Source organism: Orbicella faveolata, unplaced genomic scaffold (genome assembly GCF_042242905.1).
Source record: "Orbicella faveolata isolate gen_17 unplaced genomic scaffold, um_ofav_v1 contig_27, whole genome shotgun sequence".
Taxonomy (NCBI): domain Eukaryota; kingdom Metazoa; phylum Cnidaria; class Anthozoa; order Scleractinia; family Merulinidae; genus Orbicella; species Orbicella faveolata.
In genome coordinates, this window is record NW_028301555.1 from 5,669,249 (window position 1) to 5,684,679 (window position 15,431).

General features: G+C 43.0%; 1 protein-coding gene and 2 pseudogenes across 1 annotated transcript; 2 read left to right on the forward strand and 1 right to left on the reverse strand.

The window, feature by feature from the left end:
* The first annotated feature begins 2,308 nt into the window (after positions 1 to 2,308).
* Positions 2,309 to 4,608, forward strand: LOC149107302 (uncharacterized; annotated as a pseudogene).
* A 119-nt stretch (positions 4,609 to 4,727) lies between these two features.
* On the forward strand, positions 4,728 to 8,620 carry LOC149107303 (uncharacterized; annotated as a pseudogene).
* A 4,091-nt stretch (positions 8,621 to 12,711) lies between these two features.
* LOC149107304 (uncharacterized) lies at positions 12,712 to 14,988 on the reverse strand. Its single transcript, XM_089297125.1, has one exon. It carries the CDS (start codon positions 14,986 to 14,988, stop codon positions 12,712 to 12,714), a length of 2,277 nt encoding a protein of 758 aa, XP_089153251.1.
* Positions 14,989 to 15,431: the final 443 nt, after the last annotated feature.

Sequence of the window (15,431 nt, forward strand, 5' to 3'; positions counted from 1 at the left end):
CGGGGTGGGGACGAAGAAAGACGGCAAATGCCCTGCCCCCGGGATCGTCGCCTTCCAACACCTCTGCAGTTTTTTTTTTATTAATCAGTGAGTAAAACGTTCAACTGTTCAGTATTTTAATGCAACGGTAAGACTTCAAGGACAACAGTACGTGTTAGTTGATTCTGATTACATTTATTTCTTTATATTTTTTTTTAACAGTTTGCTAGAGGATAGCTGGGATCGCGGCGGACGTGCCTCCAGCCGCGAGCGATGATAGGTGCCTGTTTTCGCAGGCTACTTTTTCTGTGAAGAATCAAGACATTTTAAATAATGATGCATTGCATTTTAAGCTCGCAAGATCTGTCTTGAAGATCGCATCATTTGAATTCGCAAACCTTAAGTATTTTAACTCCACTTTCATGAATTTGAAAAATGCTGGGCTAGTTTTGAATGCGAAATGCAAAATAGTCGTGTTCACGTCAGTGATTGTTTTGTGATAAACAACATATAGTTCACCTTGTCGTTTATATTTATATGCTTACAAGTGATGAAGAAATATCTAAAATTGAGAAAACACACCTTTAAAACATCTACAAGTTTCTCTAGTCTCTGACGGACAAGTCATTGTTCGACAAACGCCTCGTCTTTCCCGATGAACTCACCCATGGCACTTTCGAAAACACGTGTGTCAAATGCCCGGGGATCGCCCCGGGGTACGCAAATGCCCAGCCCCCGGGCTGCGATAAAATTGCAGATGCCCCACCCACGGGACCGACTACGTGAACAAATGCCCCGCGGTTGACCGGGGGCGGGGGATGGGCACTTCTGGAATAGACTGATGCATAAGCGAAGAAAAATACGACGGTGTCATTTGATCATAGTACTGGTTTGTAAACCAAAGTACCTTGTGATAGCAGTATTTGCAGTTGTTCATAAATGTCCTCTTCCAGAACTGCTTTTTACCTTTTAAATCAAATCATGGCTCAGTCATGCTGAATTTACCGGCGGAAATATTCGAAGAAATGTTCGAAAAAAGCGTCTTAATCGTAATCGTAACAAGTATGCAAAACATCATTCTGTATCGGTTGATAATTAATCTATCTTGTTGTTCACTGGCTAGAAGTGCTCAAGCTTACTGCAGTAAGGTTATACGTTGCCTAAATGAAGGTCTTTGGGTTATTCCGCATACCTGCTCTCCCTTCTATATATAGCTTGAATTGTGAGCCAAGAATTCAGAGTGTCAGGTGAAACTATTTTGCTTCAGTCATATGCTCACGTCGCAGTTTCCCGGAAAACTCTGCATACATGAAGAACAACAATGGTTCGAACACAACCGTTTTAACACAAAGTAAACTTTATTTTAATAAGCGCTCCCAAAACCAAACTCGGTGTTACCGACCTTCACCACAAGATGTTACTAACTTTTTTAAAGTAAGTCTTTATCAACATCCCACCAACAGAACTCCCGGAATTGATCAATGCGCTGTTATAGAAACCAACGAATAAGCCTGCCATCAAAACACATGACGCTGGGTCACAAACAACGGAAATTGTCCAACATTTTTTACAAGTCAGTTGAAATACATTGACACAAGGAAAATCAAACATCCCACGTGGGGTTTGTTGAAGCCATTTGGCTGGATTTTTGGTGGAGACGTGCGGCATTCACTGCCCTATTTCAGATACCCTGCAGTATAGGCGTCATTTTCGAACGGAACGCTCGATAGACCAGGTTTTCGATGCCGCTTTCTTGGATTGTGACCTTTAGAGGGTTGGGGAGATGCGGGGAGTGATCCATATATACTCTTAGTCTCTCCATACTACGGTACGCTCGGGCAGACTGGCCCAGTTTGGCGTGACTTCCCTTAGAAATGCGTCCTCAATCTCAGCATAAACACGCAAAAACGAACTTGGCCAATATCCGGCATTTTGACCTCGCGCTTGTTCAATAACGAATACATATGAAGGAACAGCGTTACTAAAAGATCGATCTCCATTTCAATTTACTGCTCTCGCGTCAAGGTCAGGTGCTTGCTACGGTCTGAATTAATGCTAGGATAACTTTTACTACTCTCTCTCAATTTTCTTGTGTAGTACATCTAATGTAGTCTAGTTAAGTCTAGTCCTATTTGGTTGAACATTTATTTCAATGTTCCTCATTAGGCCATGTCACTTTCAAAGTATAATATTAATAGGGCAATATAAAATATATCAACTTACAGAAATGTTACTTTTTGTTTTCTTGTTCCAAGAAAGAAAGGGTATCTTTGGCGCGTGACTCATTCCGGTGAAAAAAGGGAAAATGAAATAGTCAGACTGCGTCTTCATGGCTGAAACTGTGGAACGTTTAGAGAAAAAGGCAAAGGTTTGAAGATGAAAACGAAGCCGAATGGATTCGAGAGAAACTCGAGCAATTCTTGACCAACATTCTGGCGGAGGTGGAAAAGCGAGACAAGCGATTTCAGAGTACTCTTATTAAGAGCGGAAGTGTTTACGAAGGAACGAAGGTTTGCCAGCCAGATGAATTCGACTTCATGATCAGAATTGACTCACTCACCGACAAACCATTATTTCGTCCATGCGACAAAGGCGAAGGCTACGTCAAACTATTCGTTGCTGAACAAGAGTGGGAAGAATTCAAAGATGACGAAGGCTTCTTCAACCCACATATGATCTCCCGTTTCTTCAAGAAGCTTGTCAATGCATCTCTAAGTGACGCCGGACTACCTGAAGGACTGGCCATCAAACGAGTAGGGCAAGACGTGTTTAATGAAATATGGTGGCCTGTGTATTCTGGGCTACTGGGAAATATCGATGGCCAAGAAAGTTCACCTGTGATGTACTAGGAAAGTCACGGACCGGCAACAACACTTTACATTGAATGGCAAGGCGGCAATAGTTATAGAAATCTAATCGTAAGAGTGGATTTGACACTGACTTTGGATTATCACAAATCCAAGCTCCCTGTTGAGTTGACAACGTGTTCCCAAGAAATAGATCCAATTCTTCAAAAGTGCGGATTCCACGTTGTTCTCGCTGGATATGACAGCTGGCGTATTTCGTTTTCCATGGCAGAAAAAGAAATTCTGGCCTTTTCTCCGGACGGTTTTAAAGCATGCTACCGAGTCCTGAAAGTCATGAGAGATGAGATATCCAAGGAACTGGGATGGGATTCAACCTTGATTCCATCATACCTGTTGAAGACCGTCCTTCTTTCAGAGCTGTTCATAACGGACCGCTATCGCTGGGATAAAGATTGTAGGGCCCAAAGGACAATTCAAGCTTTAGAGCTGGCCTTGCAAGGTGTGAAGACGGAGACAATTCCGAACTTCTTCATACCAGGGTAAAATCTACTAACTGTGGCTGATCACGACAACAAACTGCGCCAATGTGTCCTGGAAGACATGTTAAATCAGATGAAGGGTTTGGAATTGGCGTACACACAAAAGGACGCCAAGAAGATAAAACAACAGATCAGGGCTTTACAAATGACAGATTTGGTAGATTACATGATCTCAGGTCTCCTTACTGGAAAAAACCCGACTGCAGTTTGGAACAAAATGTTTTTAAACATTGATAACCTTCCTTCTGGAGCTTTGGGGAGACGTGGCTCTCGCCGGTTTATGATCAATGACCTCAACACCACAGAGCTTGATGAAGGTGGCTACCAAAGGTTGAGCCAAATATGGAAAGCGTTTGAAGCTTTCTTTAAGAAGTTACTGAATACCCTTGAAGGGGAGCGAAATTTGTTAGCTCGTAAATTCTACATCAGAACCTGCGAGATGAAAGAGAAATTCGAGTCTGAGCACAAAGAGCTTTGTGAACAACAAGTCGAGGAGGTTCCTCTTCGTCAAATTGTTATTGAATGGTTTGATGAGCTTGTTTCTTGTTACACTAAAGAAGACAACTCAAGCTTGCCAAATATTCACAAAGCAATTTCTCCGGAGTACAAGGCGTCAGGTTTCCTTAAAGACGTTGCTGATGTTACAGTTAACGAAGGTGGTGACAAAGGGCTTGCTCTTTTAAAACAGCGTATTGAACCGTTGCTCTCCATGGTCCATGAGAATTACATCACGGCCGCTGTTGTTGATTATGTCAGTAGCCAAATAATTCTGCACTCTAAAGAAGTATTGAAACGTAAACTCGATTACATCACGATACCCGAGTTAGATTTAGATTGAGCTCAGTGTGAGGAGACATTGAAAACGCCACTAATGCCAGGCGACATCCCGTACTACGTGGACTCTTGGTTTTTTGTCCAGTCACAGGGTGATGACACTAGATTTTTAATATCCCATAAGTGGAGAACTCTGCTGAATAGACATTTTCTGTTTCCAAGTGTGTGCCCTTGTAAGTGACTTAGCTATATTACATTAGCTTGAGCAGTTAGGTTAGGCGGGGAACCTTTTGCATGTAAATTGGCCTTTGATGTCTGTGGGTTATCTATAGCCGGATAACAGTTTTCATTACGTTTTTAATTCTAAGTGCTTTAAAGTCTCAGAAACAGGCCGTGGACATTGATCTGTTACATCTAGTGCATGGAGGCTACCAATCAATCTAGATACTTTCGTTGCTTCATGCCATGACAGTGTTTTAATTAAAACAAGGCGATTTGTTATTACTTCAGTATGTTACACCCATTATTGTTTTATTTACCTTGACCAAAGGTCTAGTAGAACTATGTATCTTTTAAACAGAATTGTTACAGTTTCTGACAGGTAATCGAAGTCATCTCAGATGGCTGAAAATTTGATCCATTGACTGATTGCACGTTTGTCATTGATCCATCCTTATTACAGCTGATAGATTAAGTCCTTGTTGCAGAGCGAATTTAGCGATGACTCTTTAGACTGTGCATATGTCAAGTGAACCCAGTTTATTCCGTTGTGCTCGTTTCAGTATCCACGAATTTAAGTGGAATAAAAAAAACAAAACAAAACAAAACAAAACAAAACAAAGCAAAACAAAAACAAAAAAAAAGTCACCTCCTGACGACGATCTCAGCTTCTACTGTGCCTGTAAGGAATCAGTCTTCGCAAGTTAGACTAGTGAGACCCTGAATTTACTGTCAAACATTGTGCAGCCCCATTCTTTGGAAGGTATTGTTTTTCATGCACGACATATCCGCGTTGTCTCATGGTTTCTTCTACAATGCTTCAGCTTACTGTAGAGGCAACTTGGACCCCTACCCCTTCCATACTGTGCCAAATTTCCCACCCCATCAATGTTTGGAAAAATTCCCAACACAAAAGCGCATCGAGTAGTCAAATGCCCAGGGTTTGTTCGGGAAGATGTTGATCGCTGCCTCTATTTGACAGTTAGCTTAATCCAAACGTAAGGGAAGCTTGAGGCTCATCAATATGGCATAAGTAAAGTGAAGCCTTGGAGCCGACTGGCTCATAGCTGCCGGAGCTTATCCCGGTTGCTGTAGCATGAAGCGGCTAGGAGTAATTCTACTTCCCCTGGACGAGATGCTAGTCTATCGCAGATTTAACAGTACTTAAGTAAGAATACAAGAAATTATGCTTAGAGATGGTCGATGAATTGTCAAACACAATTTAGGCCGGCACACACCGGGGGACATATTGAGGGGACATGACTAGTGCTAACACAAAGATATAAAAACTTCTGCACTGTCTAACAAATTAGAGCAGGTACATTATGCCTTTTACGTTGATATAATTTGATAAATCATCATAGCACACGACCTACCACTTCTTAGGTTTAAACTGCTTCACAAATGCGTCCTCAGTCTCAGCATAAACAAGCAAAAAAGAACTTGGCCAATATCCAGCCCTCTTGACCTCGCTCTCGGTCAATAATTTAATAACTCATATATATGAATTAACAGCGTTACTAAAGATCAACTTGCATTTTAATTTATTGCTCTCGCGCCAAGGTCAGGTGATTGTTATTGTCTGAATTAATGCTGGAATAATTTTTACTACTCGCCATCTATTTTGTTGAGTAGTACATTTAATATAGTCTAGTTAAGTCTAGTCTTGGTTAAACCTTTATTTCATCATATTGTTCCTCATTGGGCCAAGTCATTTCCAAAGTATAATATTCATAGGGCAATATGAAATATATCAACTTACAGAAACGTTACTCTTTGTTTTCTTGTTCCAAGAAAGAACTGTTTGGCGCGTGACTCATTCTAGTGAAAGAGGGCAAAATGAAATAGTCAAAGAAAGAAATGTTTGGCGCGTGACTCATTCCGGTGAAAAAGGGGAAAATGAAATAGTCAAACTGCGTCTTCATGGCTGAAACTGTGGAACGTTTTGAGGAAAAGGCAAGGTTTCAAGATGAAAACGAAGCCGAATTGATTCGAGAGAAACTCGAGCAATTCTTGACCAACATTCTGGCGGAGGTGGAAAAGTGAGACAAGCGATTTCAGAGTACTCTTATTAAGAGCGGAAGTGTTTACCAAGGAACGAAGGTTTGCCAGCCAGATGAATTCGACTTCATGATCAGAATTGACTCACTCACCGACAAACCATTATTTCGTCCATGCGACAAAGGCGAAGGCTACGTCAAACTAATCCTTGATGAACAAGAGTGGGAAGAATTCAAAGATGATGAAGGCTTCTTCAACCCACATATGATCTCCCGTTTCTTCAAGAAGCTTGTCAATGCATGTCTAAGTGACGCCGAGCTACCTGAAGGACTGGCCATCAAACGAGTAGGGCAAGACGTGTTTAATGAAATATGGTGGCCTGTGTATTCTGGGCTACTGGGAAATATCGATGGCCAAGAAAGTTCACCTGTGATGTACTAGGAAAGTCACGGACCGGCAACAACACTTTACATTGAATGGCAAGGTGGCAATAGTTATAGAAATCCAATCGTAATAGTGGATTTGACACTGACTTTGGATTATCACAAATCCAAGCTCCCTGTTGAGTTGACAACGTGTTCCCAAGAAATAGATCCAATTCTTCAAAAGTGCGGATTCCACGTTGTTCTCGCTGGATATGACAGCTGGCGTATTTCGTTTTCCATGGCGGAAAAAGAAATTCTGGCCTTTTCTCCGGACGGTTTTAAAGCATGCTGCCGAGTCCTGAAAGTCATGAGAGATGAGATATCGAAGAAACTGAGATGGCATTCAACCTTGATTCCATCATACCTGTTGAAGACTGTCCTTCTTTCAGAGCTGTTCATAACGGACCGCTATCGCTGGGATAAAGATTGTAGGGCCCAAAGGACAATTCAAGCTTTAGAGCTGGCCTTGCAAGGTGTGAAGACGGAGACAATTCCGAACTTCTTCATACCAGGAAAAAATCTACTAACTGTGGCTGATCACGACAACAAACTGCGCCAATGTGTCCTGGAAGACATGTTAAATCAGATGAAGGGTTTGGAATTGGCGTACACACAAAAGGACGCCAAGAAGATAAAACAACAGATCAGGGCTTTACAAATGACAGATTTGGTAGATTACATGATCTCAGGTCTCCTTACTGGAAAAAACCCGACTGCAGTTTGGAACAAAATGTTTTTAAACATTGATAACCTTCCTTTTAGTCCTTTGGGGAGACGTGGCTCTCGCCGGTTTATGATCAATGACCTCAACATCACAGAGCTTGATGAAGGCGGCTACAGAAGGTTGATTCAAATATGGAAAGTGTTTCAAGCTTTCTTTAAGAAGTTACTGAATACTCTTGAAGGGGAGCTAAATTTGTTAGCTCGTAAATTCTACATCAGAACCTGCGAGATGAAAGAGAAATTCGAGTCTGAGCACAAAGGGCTTTGTGAACAACAAGTCGAGGAGGTTCCTCTTCGTCAAATTGCTATTGAATGGTTTGATGACGTTGTTTCTTGTTACACTAAAGAAGACAACTCAAGCTTGCCAAATATTCACAAAGCAATTTCTCCGGAGTACAAGGCGTCAGGTTTCCTTAAAGACGTTGCTGATGTTACAGTGAACGAAGGTAGTGACAAGGGGCTTGCTCTTTTAAAAAAGCGTATCGAGCCGTTGCTCTCCATGGTCCCTGAGAATTGCATCATGGCCGCTGTTGTTGATCATGTTAGCCAATTAATTCTGCACTCTAAAGAAGTATTGAAACGTAAACTCGATTACATCACGATACCCGAGTTAGATTTAGATTGAGCTCAGTGTGAGGAGACATTGAAAACGCCACTAATTACGAGGAAACATCCCGTATTACGTGGACTCTTGGTTTGTTGTCCAGTCACAGAGCGAGGACACTAGATTTTTAACATCCCATAAGTGGACAACTCCGCTAAGTAGACATTTTCTGTTTGCAAGTGTGTGCCCTTGTAAGTGGCTTAGCTACACTACATTATGTCGAGCAGTTAGGTTAGGCTGCGAAACTTTGGCCTTTGATGTCTGCGGGTTATGTATGGCCGGATAACTGTTTTCATTATGTTTTTAATTCTCAGCGCTTTAAAGTGCTAGGGAAACGAAATTTTCCTATGTGAGATTTTTGCCTAGTAATAAAGTTTCAACCTTACTTGGAAACACTGCAGACTTTTTTTCGCATACGGTAAAACGTCTTAATCCAGTCACAGACTGAAAAAAGCGTCTTAATCGTAATGGTCACAAGTATCACAAGTATGCAAAACATCATTCTGTATCTGTTGATAATTAATCTATCTTGTTGTTCACTGGCTAGAAGTGCTCAAGCTTACTGCAGTAAGGTTATACGTTGCCTAAATGAAGGTCTTTGGGTTATTCCGCATACCTGCTCTCCCTTCTATATATAGCTTTAATTGTCAGCCAAGAATTCCAAGGGGAAACCGGCGCTTATAAGCCCTGCGCTTACACAACTTCGTTAGGGAAGTTAAATAGGCTTTTAAACGGAGGGTTTAATAAGCGGAATGTAAAAAACCGTTTCGCAATGAGTTACCTTGTTGATCGAAATACGTTTTCCTCATACTCGTTCAGCTTCAAAAAATGGCATAATAAATCGAGTTCATATCATTTTAAACCAGAGAGGGGCTTATAATGGGAAGTAATATTTTGTTTACAGGTAGATGAGCCTATATATAACCGGAGGGACTTATAAGCGGCATTTTACGGTATGGCACGTTTTCGGACATTCAATCAAGAGTTCCGTAACTTTTGTAACGGCGTAATTGTTCAACTTTCGAATTGCGAACCATTTAACCGAATTCCGGAAACTCCAAAAGGAAGTGAAAATTTCAAGTAAAAATATTTCGAAAATTTGGTTACACCTCGCCAGGATGTACTCCTTTTCCGAAATTTTTATTGGCCACTATAAAGTTCACGACATTTAAACCGTAAATTGTGGTGAAGGGACAGCGCTCTGTGAATCCACAGAGTCGAGAAGCGCTCAAGTTCATTGAATTATAAAGTAATAATTTCCTGATTGAAGGAACTGATATATGCTCTATTATACAAGCCAAGGAATATGCCTGCTATCAAGACATTTGACCTTACAACAATTTGATTCAGTCTCTGCTTGCATGACAACCAGCAGATAATTGAATGTTCCTGTTTTTATCAACTTGTAGGAAAATAGCGTGACTGCTCCTGTTTTACGGAGAAGTGTTCTTTATTACAGCTTTGTAAAAATGTGACATTGTGTTCAAGAATCTTAAGGTGTCAGAAATGTTGTTCCAAGTAACGGCCAGTGATTGTTTTACTGATTTTAATTCAAAGTGAATAGTTAGGTTTAGGTACTTGAGAACGTCTCCCTTCTATCGTATTCGTTCATTTCGTAACTGTGTGAGTTTGGGCACCTACCTTTCAGTTAAATCAGAATAATTGACTGTCTTTAGCGTCTACTTCCAAGTTCGCACAAACGATTCCTATAATGCGTCAGTCAATTCCAGCAGTGCCCATTCCCCCTCCCCGGGTTAATCCCCCGGGCATTAACATTTTTGTAAAATAAATTGGCAAATTCCCCGGGGTTGGGACACATAAGCTTTCTAAATGCCCCGGGGTGGGGACGAAGAAAGACGGCAAATGCCCTGCCCCCGGGATCGTCGCCTTCCAACACCTCTGCAGTTTTTTTTTATTAATCAGTGAGTAAAACGTTCAACTGTTCAGTATTTTAATGCAACGGTAAGACTTCAAGGACAACAGTACGTGTTAGTTGATTCTGATTACATTTATTTCTTTATATTTTTTTTTAACAGTTTGCTAGAGGATAGCTGGGATCGCGGCGGACGTGCCTCCAGCCGCGAGCGATGATAGGTGCCTGTTTTCGCAGGCTACTTTTCTGTGAAGAATCAAGACGTTTTAAATAATGATGCATTGCATTTTAAGCTCGCAAGATCTGTCTTGAAGATCGCATCATTTGTATTCGGAAACCTCAAGTATTTTAACTCCACTTTCATGAATTTAAAAAATGCTAGGCTAGTTTTGAATGCAAAATGCAAAATAGTCGTGTTCACGTCAGTGATTGTTTTGTGATAAACAACATATAGTTTGTATCAATCAGCTAAACTCAAGAAAGACGGGACAACAGAAGTCCGGCAAGAAAACACAAGCACAGGCTTTATTTCAAGTGAAGTCCACATGGAACTGACGCCATCTAACATACGGGAACTAAATGACGTAACGATGTAACGATATGTCACGCAACATGTCACATCTCCCCCAATATAGAAAAAGTAAGTAAAAATGAAATATGAAATAAAATAAAATAAGAAAATAATGAGCCATGCAAATCTAGCATAATAAATGTTCATTGGCAAGTGTTCAATGTCTATAACCCCTTCAAAGTCCAATGATCATGGGCCTGGCCTTGTAGCCACACAGCAAGTTCTATTAAGTCTCTTTAGTATTCAAATGTCAATGTTCAATAATATTGAACCATAACAAGTGTTCAACAAACTAATCAAACATGCGATGCTAAAGTTAGGTTCAGTGTTCAGTACTCAAGATTCAGTAACTGAGGCCAAGAAGCATGACAGTCAAGTATTGTAATCTGCGAGATAGGATGGTCTTTTTACAATCCGTCCTGAGCGGGTCCTTGTTATCACACCACAGTCCGACTCAGCTATCTCTCGGTTGAGTTCAACAAGGGAAGTACCGGTATCCAGGGTGCTGCTTGACTCTCCTTGACAAGTTGAGTCACCGGTTGTGTCAGGAGTGTTTGAGACTTGTGGTGGTAAATTAGTAGTAACCTCAGGAGGCAGCTCATTGGTTCTCTTCAGATAAACTCTGTTTCGTCTGTAAGACGTCCCATCTCCTGTCTCCACTTCATATGACCTCTCATCGAGCCTTTCCACGACAACTCCCTTCTTCCACTCCTTTTTTCCCAGTACAAACGGCTTCATTCGCACAGTGTCACCCTCGCTCAGAGGGGGTAGATCTCGGGCGTTGGTGTTGTAATACCGGGCTTGCCTTTGCTGGACTTCCTTCAATTTCTCTCTCTCGTGAGCCGAGTTGAGTGTCCTTGGCTCCAACAGGGTGCTAGTTGTAGGCAGTAGAGTTCTTGTTCTTCTATTCATGAGCCTCTGGACTGGACTGCTTCCAATGCCTTGTGATGGGGTGTTGCGTTCAGCAAGGAGCCCCAAGTAGAAATCGTCTCCAGCTTTGGCAGTCTTGCGAAGCAGTCGTTTGGCAGATTTGACAGCTGCCTCTACCTTGCCATTGGCTTTGCTGTTGTAGGGGGATGTAACACTATGCTCAATGTCCCAGGTCTTTGTCATTCTCTTGAATTCTGCAGCTGTAAATTGAGCGCCATTGTCACTTACGAGCTGACATGGACTGCCATGTCTGGCAAAATGAGCCTTGAGTTTCTTCACCACAGTCTCAGCATCTACACGGTGCAGCTTGTCCAGTTCCCAATAGCCACTATAGTAATCCACTGTCACCAGGTAGTCTGTCTGGTTCAGGGAGAATAGATCAACAGCTACTTTCTCCCACGGCCTCTGTGGCACTTCATGGGACATGAGGGTCTCTTTGCCATGCGAGATTTCAAACAGCCTGCAGGGCTCGCAGGTTGAAATCCAGTGTCTGAGCTCAGAGTTCATGCCAGGCCAATACACACTTCCCCGTGCCCTCCTGAGACAGCCTTCAACACCAGCATGGGATGCATGTATGTCTCTCTTTACTTCGGCCCTAAGTCCCTGGGGTACAACAAGGCGCTCACCTTTGAAAACGAGCCCATCATAAATGCTAAGCTCATCTCTCATGCTGTAGTAGGGGACCAGTTGGGAAGGAACGTTGGAGTTGTCCTCAGGCCAGCCTTTCAGTATGGTGCTCTTCAGGGCTTGTAAGGTGTCGTCTTGTTCAGTCTCCACTCGAAACTTCTGTAACTTCCCTTGTCCAATGGGCAGGAATTGGACGGCATTGACAACTTCAAATTCATTGCAGGTTTCTTGGCCATCAGCTGGTAGGTATGATCGGCTCATCATGTCTGCCAAGTGCTGTGTGTGACCCGGAGAATACTGCACTTCTATGTCATAGGCCAGACTTCTGAGCAACATGCCTTGTAGACGTTTCGGTGCCCTGTCAAGCGGTTTTTTGGTGATGGCTTCAAGTGGCTTGTGGTCCGATCTGACAACTACCCGGCGACCAAAGGCAAAGTGGTGCCACTTCTCCAGTGCAAAGACAATAGCAAGCATCTCCTTTTCTATGGTGGCATAACGGGTTTCAGGATCTTTAAGTGCTCTGCTAGCGTATGCCAGTGGTCGACCTTCTTGCATAAGTGCGGCACCAATTCCCAGGCTGCTGGCATCACACTGTATAACAAGCTCTTTGTCAGGACTGTAGTAGGCAAGGATTGGAGCCTAAGTGACTAGTTGTTTCACTTCATTGAAAGCTTTGTCTTCAGCATCACCCCAGCACCATTCGACTCCCTTTTGTGTAAGTCTTCTGAGTGGTTCCATTACTTGGGAAAGCTTTGGAAGGAATTTTGCAAGATAATTAACAGTTCCGTTAAGTCTTTCAATGTCCTCCTTGGTCTTTGGTGTTTGCAGCTTTAGGATAGCTTCTACCTTACTTGGATCTGGTTTCAGACCCTCTGTAGTGAGTTGGTGCCCCATGAAATCCAGTTGTTTCACTCTCAGGGTCACTTTCTCCTTGTTGAGGCGGATGGATTTCTCTTCGCAGCGCTGGAAGAGTGATGTGAGGTTTCTGTCATGGTCCTGCGTGGCATCCTCAATGGTGTCTCCAACACCATAGATCAATATGTCATCAGCTATACAGGCAACACCCACCAGTCCTTCCAGGGCTTGATGGAGTCGTTTTTGGAAGATCTCAGAGCTAACAGAGAGTCCAAAGGGAAGACGTCTCCACCTGTACCTCCCGAATGGGGTAGAGAAAGTGGTAAGCAGACTGGACTCTTCTTCCAAGGTACAGTGCCAATAACCATGACTCAGATCAACTTTGCTGAAAACTTTCGCCTTTGCAAGGTCAGGGAGGATGTCATCCAGTACAGGAAGCTGGTAGTGTTCCCGCTTTAACGCGAGGTTAAGGGATCGTGGATCTATGCAGATCCGAAGACTTCCATCCTTTTTGGTTGCAATTGCCATCTGATTTACCCAGTCGGTGGGTTCATCTACGGGAGCGAGAACTCCTACCCCGACCAGTCTGTCAAGCTCCTGCTTAACCTGGTCTCGCAGCTCAACAGGCAGCCTTTTCGGTGGACGAAGTACCGGCTCTGCATCGGGCTTGATGGTCAGACGTACAGAGCCAGATAAGGTGCCAATGTCGCCATTGAATACATCAGGAAAAGCTTTTAAGACGTCTTGCTGGCCTTCAACTACTCCATTAACACTTTCAAAGTTATCATAGTTGACTGTGATCAGCTTCATCTTCTCAGCTGCCTTGCGACTCAGCAGTGGGGTTAGTTCAGCTTCAACAACAACAAACTTCAACATGTACTTCTTGGAGGTTTTGGGGTTCTCTAGGAGGAGTTTACAGGTACCAAGTGCTTTCATTTTTGCTTTGTTCCACATTTCGAGGGAAATGTTGGATGGCTGAATTTCACTGTTGCCTATGCAATTTCTGGGAATGATGCTGACAGTAGCTCCACAGTCTATTTGCAGTTTGACTGGGCTGGAGTTAATGTTCATTTCACAATAGATTGGCTTATCCTTCCTAGATGCAACACCATTGACAAAAGCATTAAGGGTCTTTACAGAGGCCACATCCGAGTCGGAGTCAGAGGAGTCACAGGCCTGATTCACTAGGTGCACCTTTCCTTTCGTCTCACAGACCACAGAGCCCTTCCAGTGATTCATTTTCCCGCATGCATTGCACCGTTTACCCCATGCAGGACACAATTCTTTTTTCAGAACATGAGTCTGCAAGCAGAATTTGCACTTGAGCTTTCGTGACTGCGTGGTTTTCCTGTCAGATGATGGTTCAGGGGGGTCACTCCGTTTGCCATTCGCTCTACGTGATTGGTTTACCCAGTGGACTTCCTCAACTTTTTCACTCGCACCAATTGCCTGCAGTTGAGTTGTGGCACTTTCAGATGTGCGGCAAATATCAATACATCTCGTTAAATCCAGCTTTCGTTCTTGAAGGAGCCTTTTTCTGGCATCGCCATTTCTGATGCCGAGAACAATACGGTCTCGAAGAAGAGAATCAGTCATTCGAGGGCAAGTGCAAAAGTTACATGTTTCAGCCATGTTTCGTAGTGCGATCAGGTATGCATCGAAGCTTTCGCCGACTTCTTGATTTCTTTGGTTGAACTTGAAGCGTTCATACGTCTCGTTGACTTCACCCGTGAAGTACTCGTCAAACTTGGCTATTATGGTGTCGACCTTTTCGGGGTCTTCGCCGGTGTTGTACCGAAAGGCGTTGAAGATCTCCAATGCACCTTGACCGATGGTACAGAGAAAAAGGGCTTTTTGATATTGAGCATCTTGGCTGGTAATCTTCGCTACAACCGCGTAGTTAATCCAGGTTTGTTTCCATAATTTCCACTTTTTCGGCGAACAGTCCGCAAGGTTGAGTGGAGCAGGAGGTTTTACATGTGGTAATGGCGGGCGATTCGGTTGAGCAGCGCTCAAGGTTTGTGCAGAAACGGCGTCAGCTTCAACTCCGGTTGCAGGCATGACTTGCAGCGGTTCTGAGCAGATTCTCAACCGCTGCCACCATGTATCAATCAGCTAAACTCAAGAAAGACGGGACAACAGAAGTCCGGCAAGAAAACACAAGCACAGGCTTTATTTCAAGTGAAGTCCACATGGAACTGACGCCATCTAACATACGGGAACTAAATGACATAACGATGCAACGATATGTCACGCAACATGTCACATAGTTCACCTTGTCGCTTATATTTATAAGCTTACAAGTGATGAAGAAATATCTAAAATTGAGACACACCTTTAAAACATCTACAAGTTTCTCTAGTATCTGACGGACAAGTCATTGTTCGACAAACGCCTCGTCTTTCCCGATGAACTCATCCATGGCACTTTCGAAAACACGTGTGTCAAATGCCCGGGGATCGCCCCGGCGTACGCAAATGCCCAGCCCCGGGCTGCGATAAAAT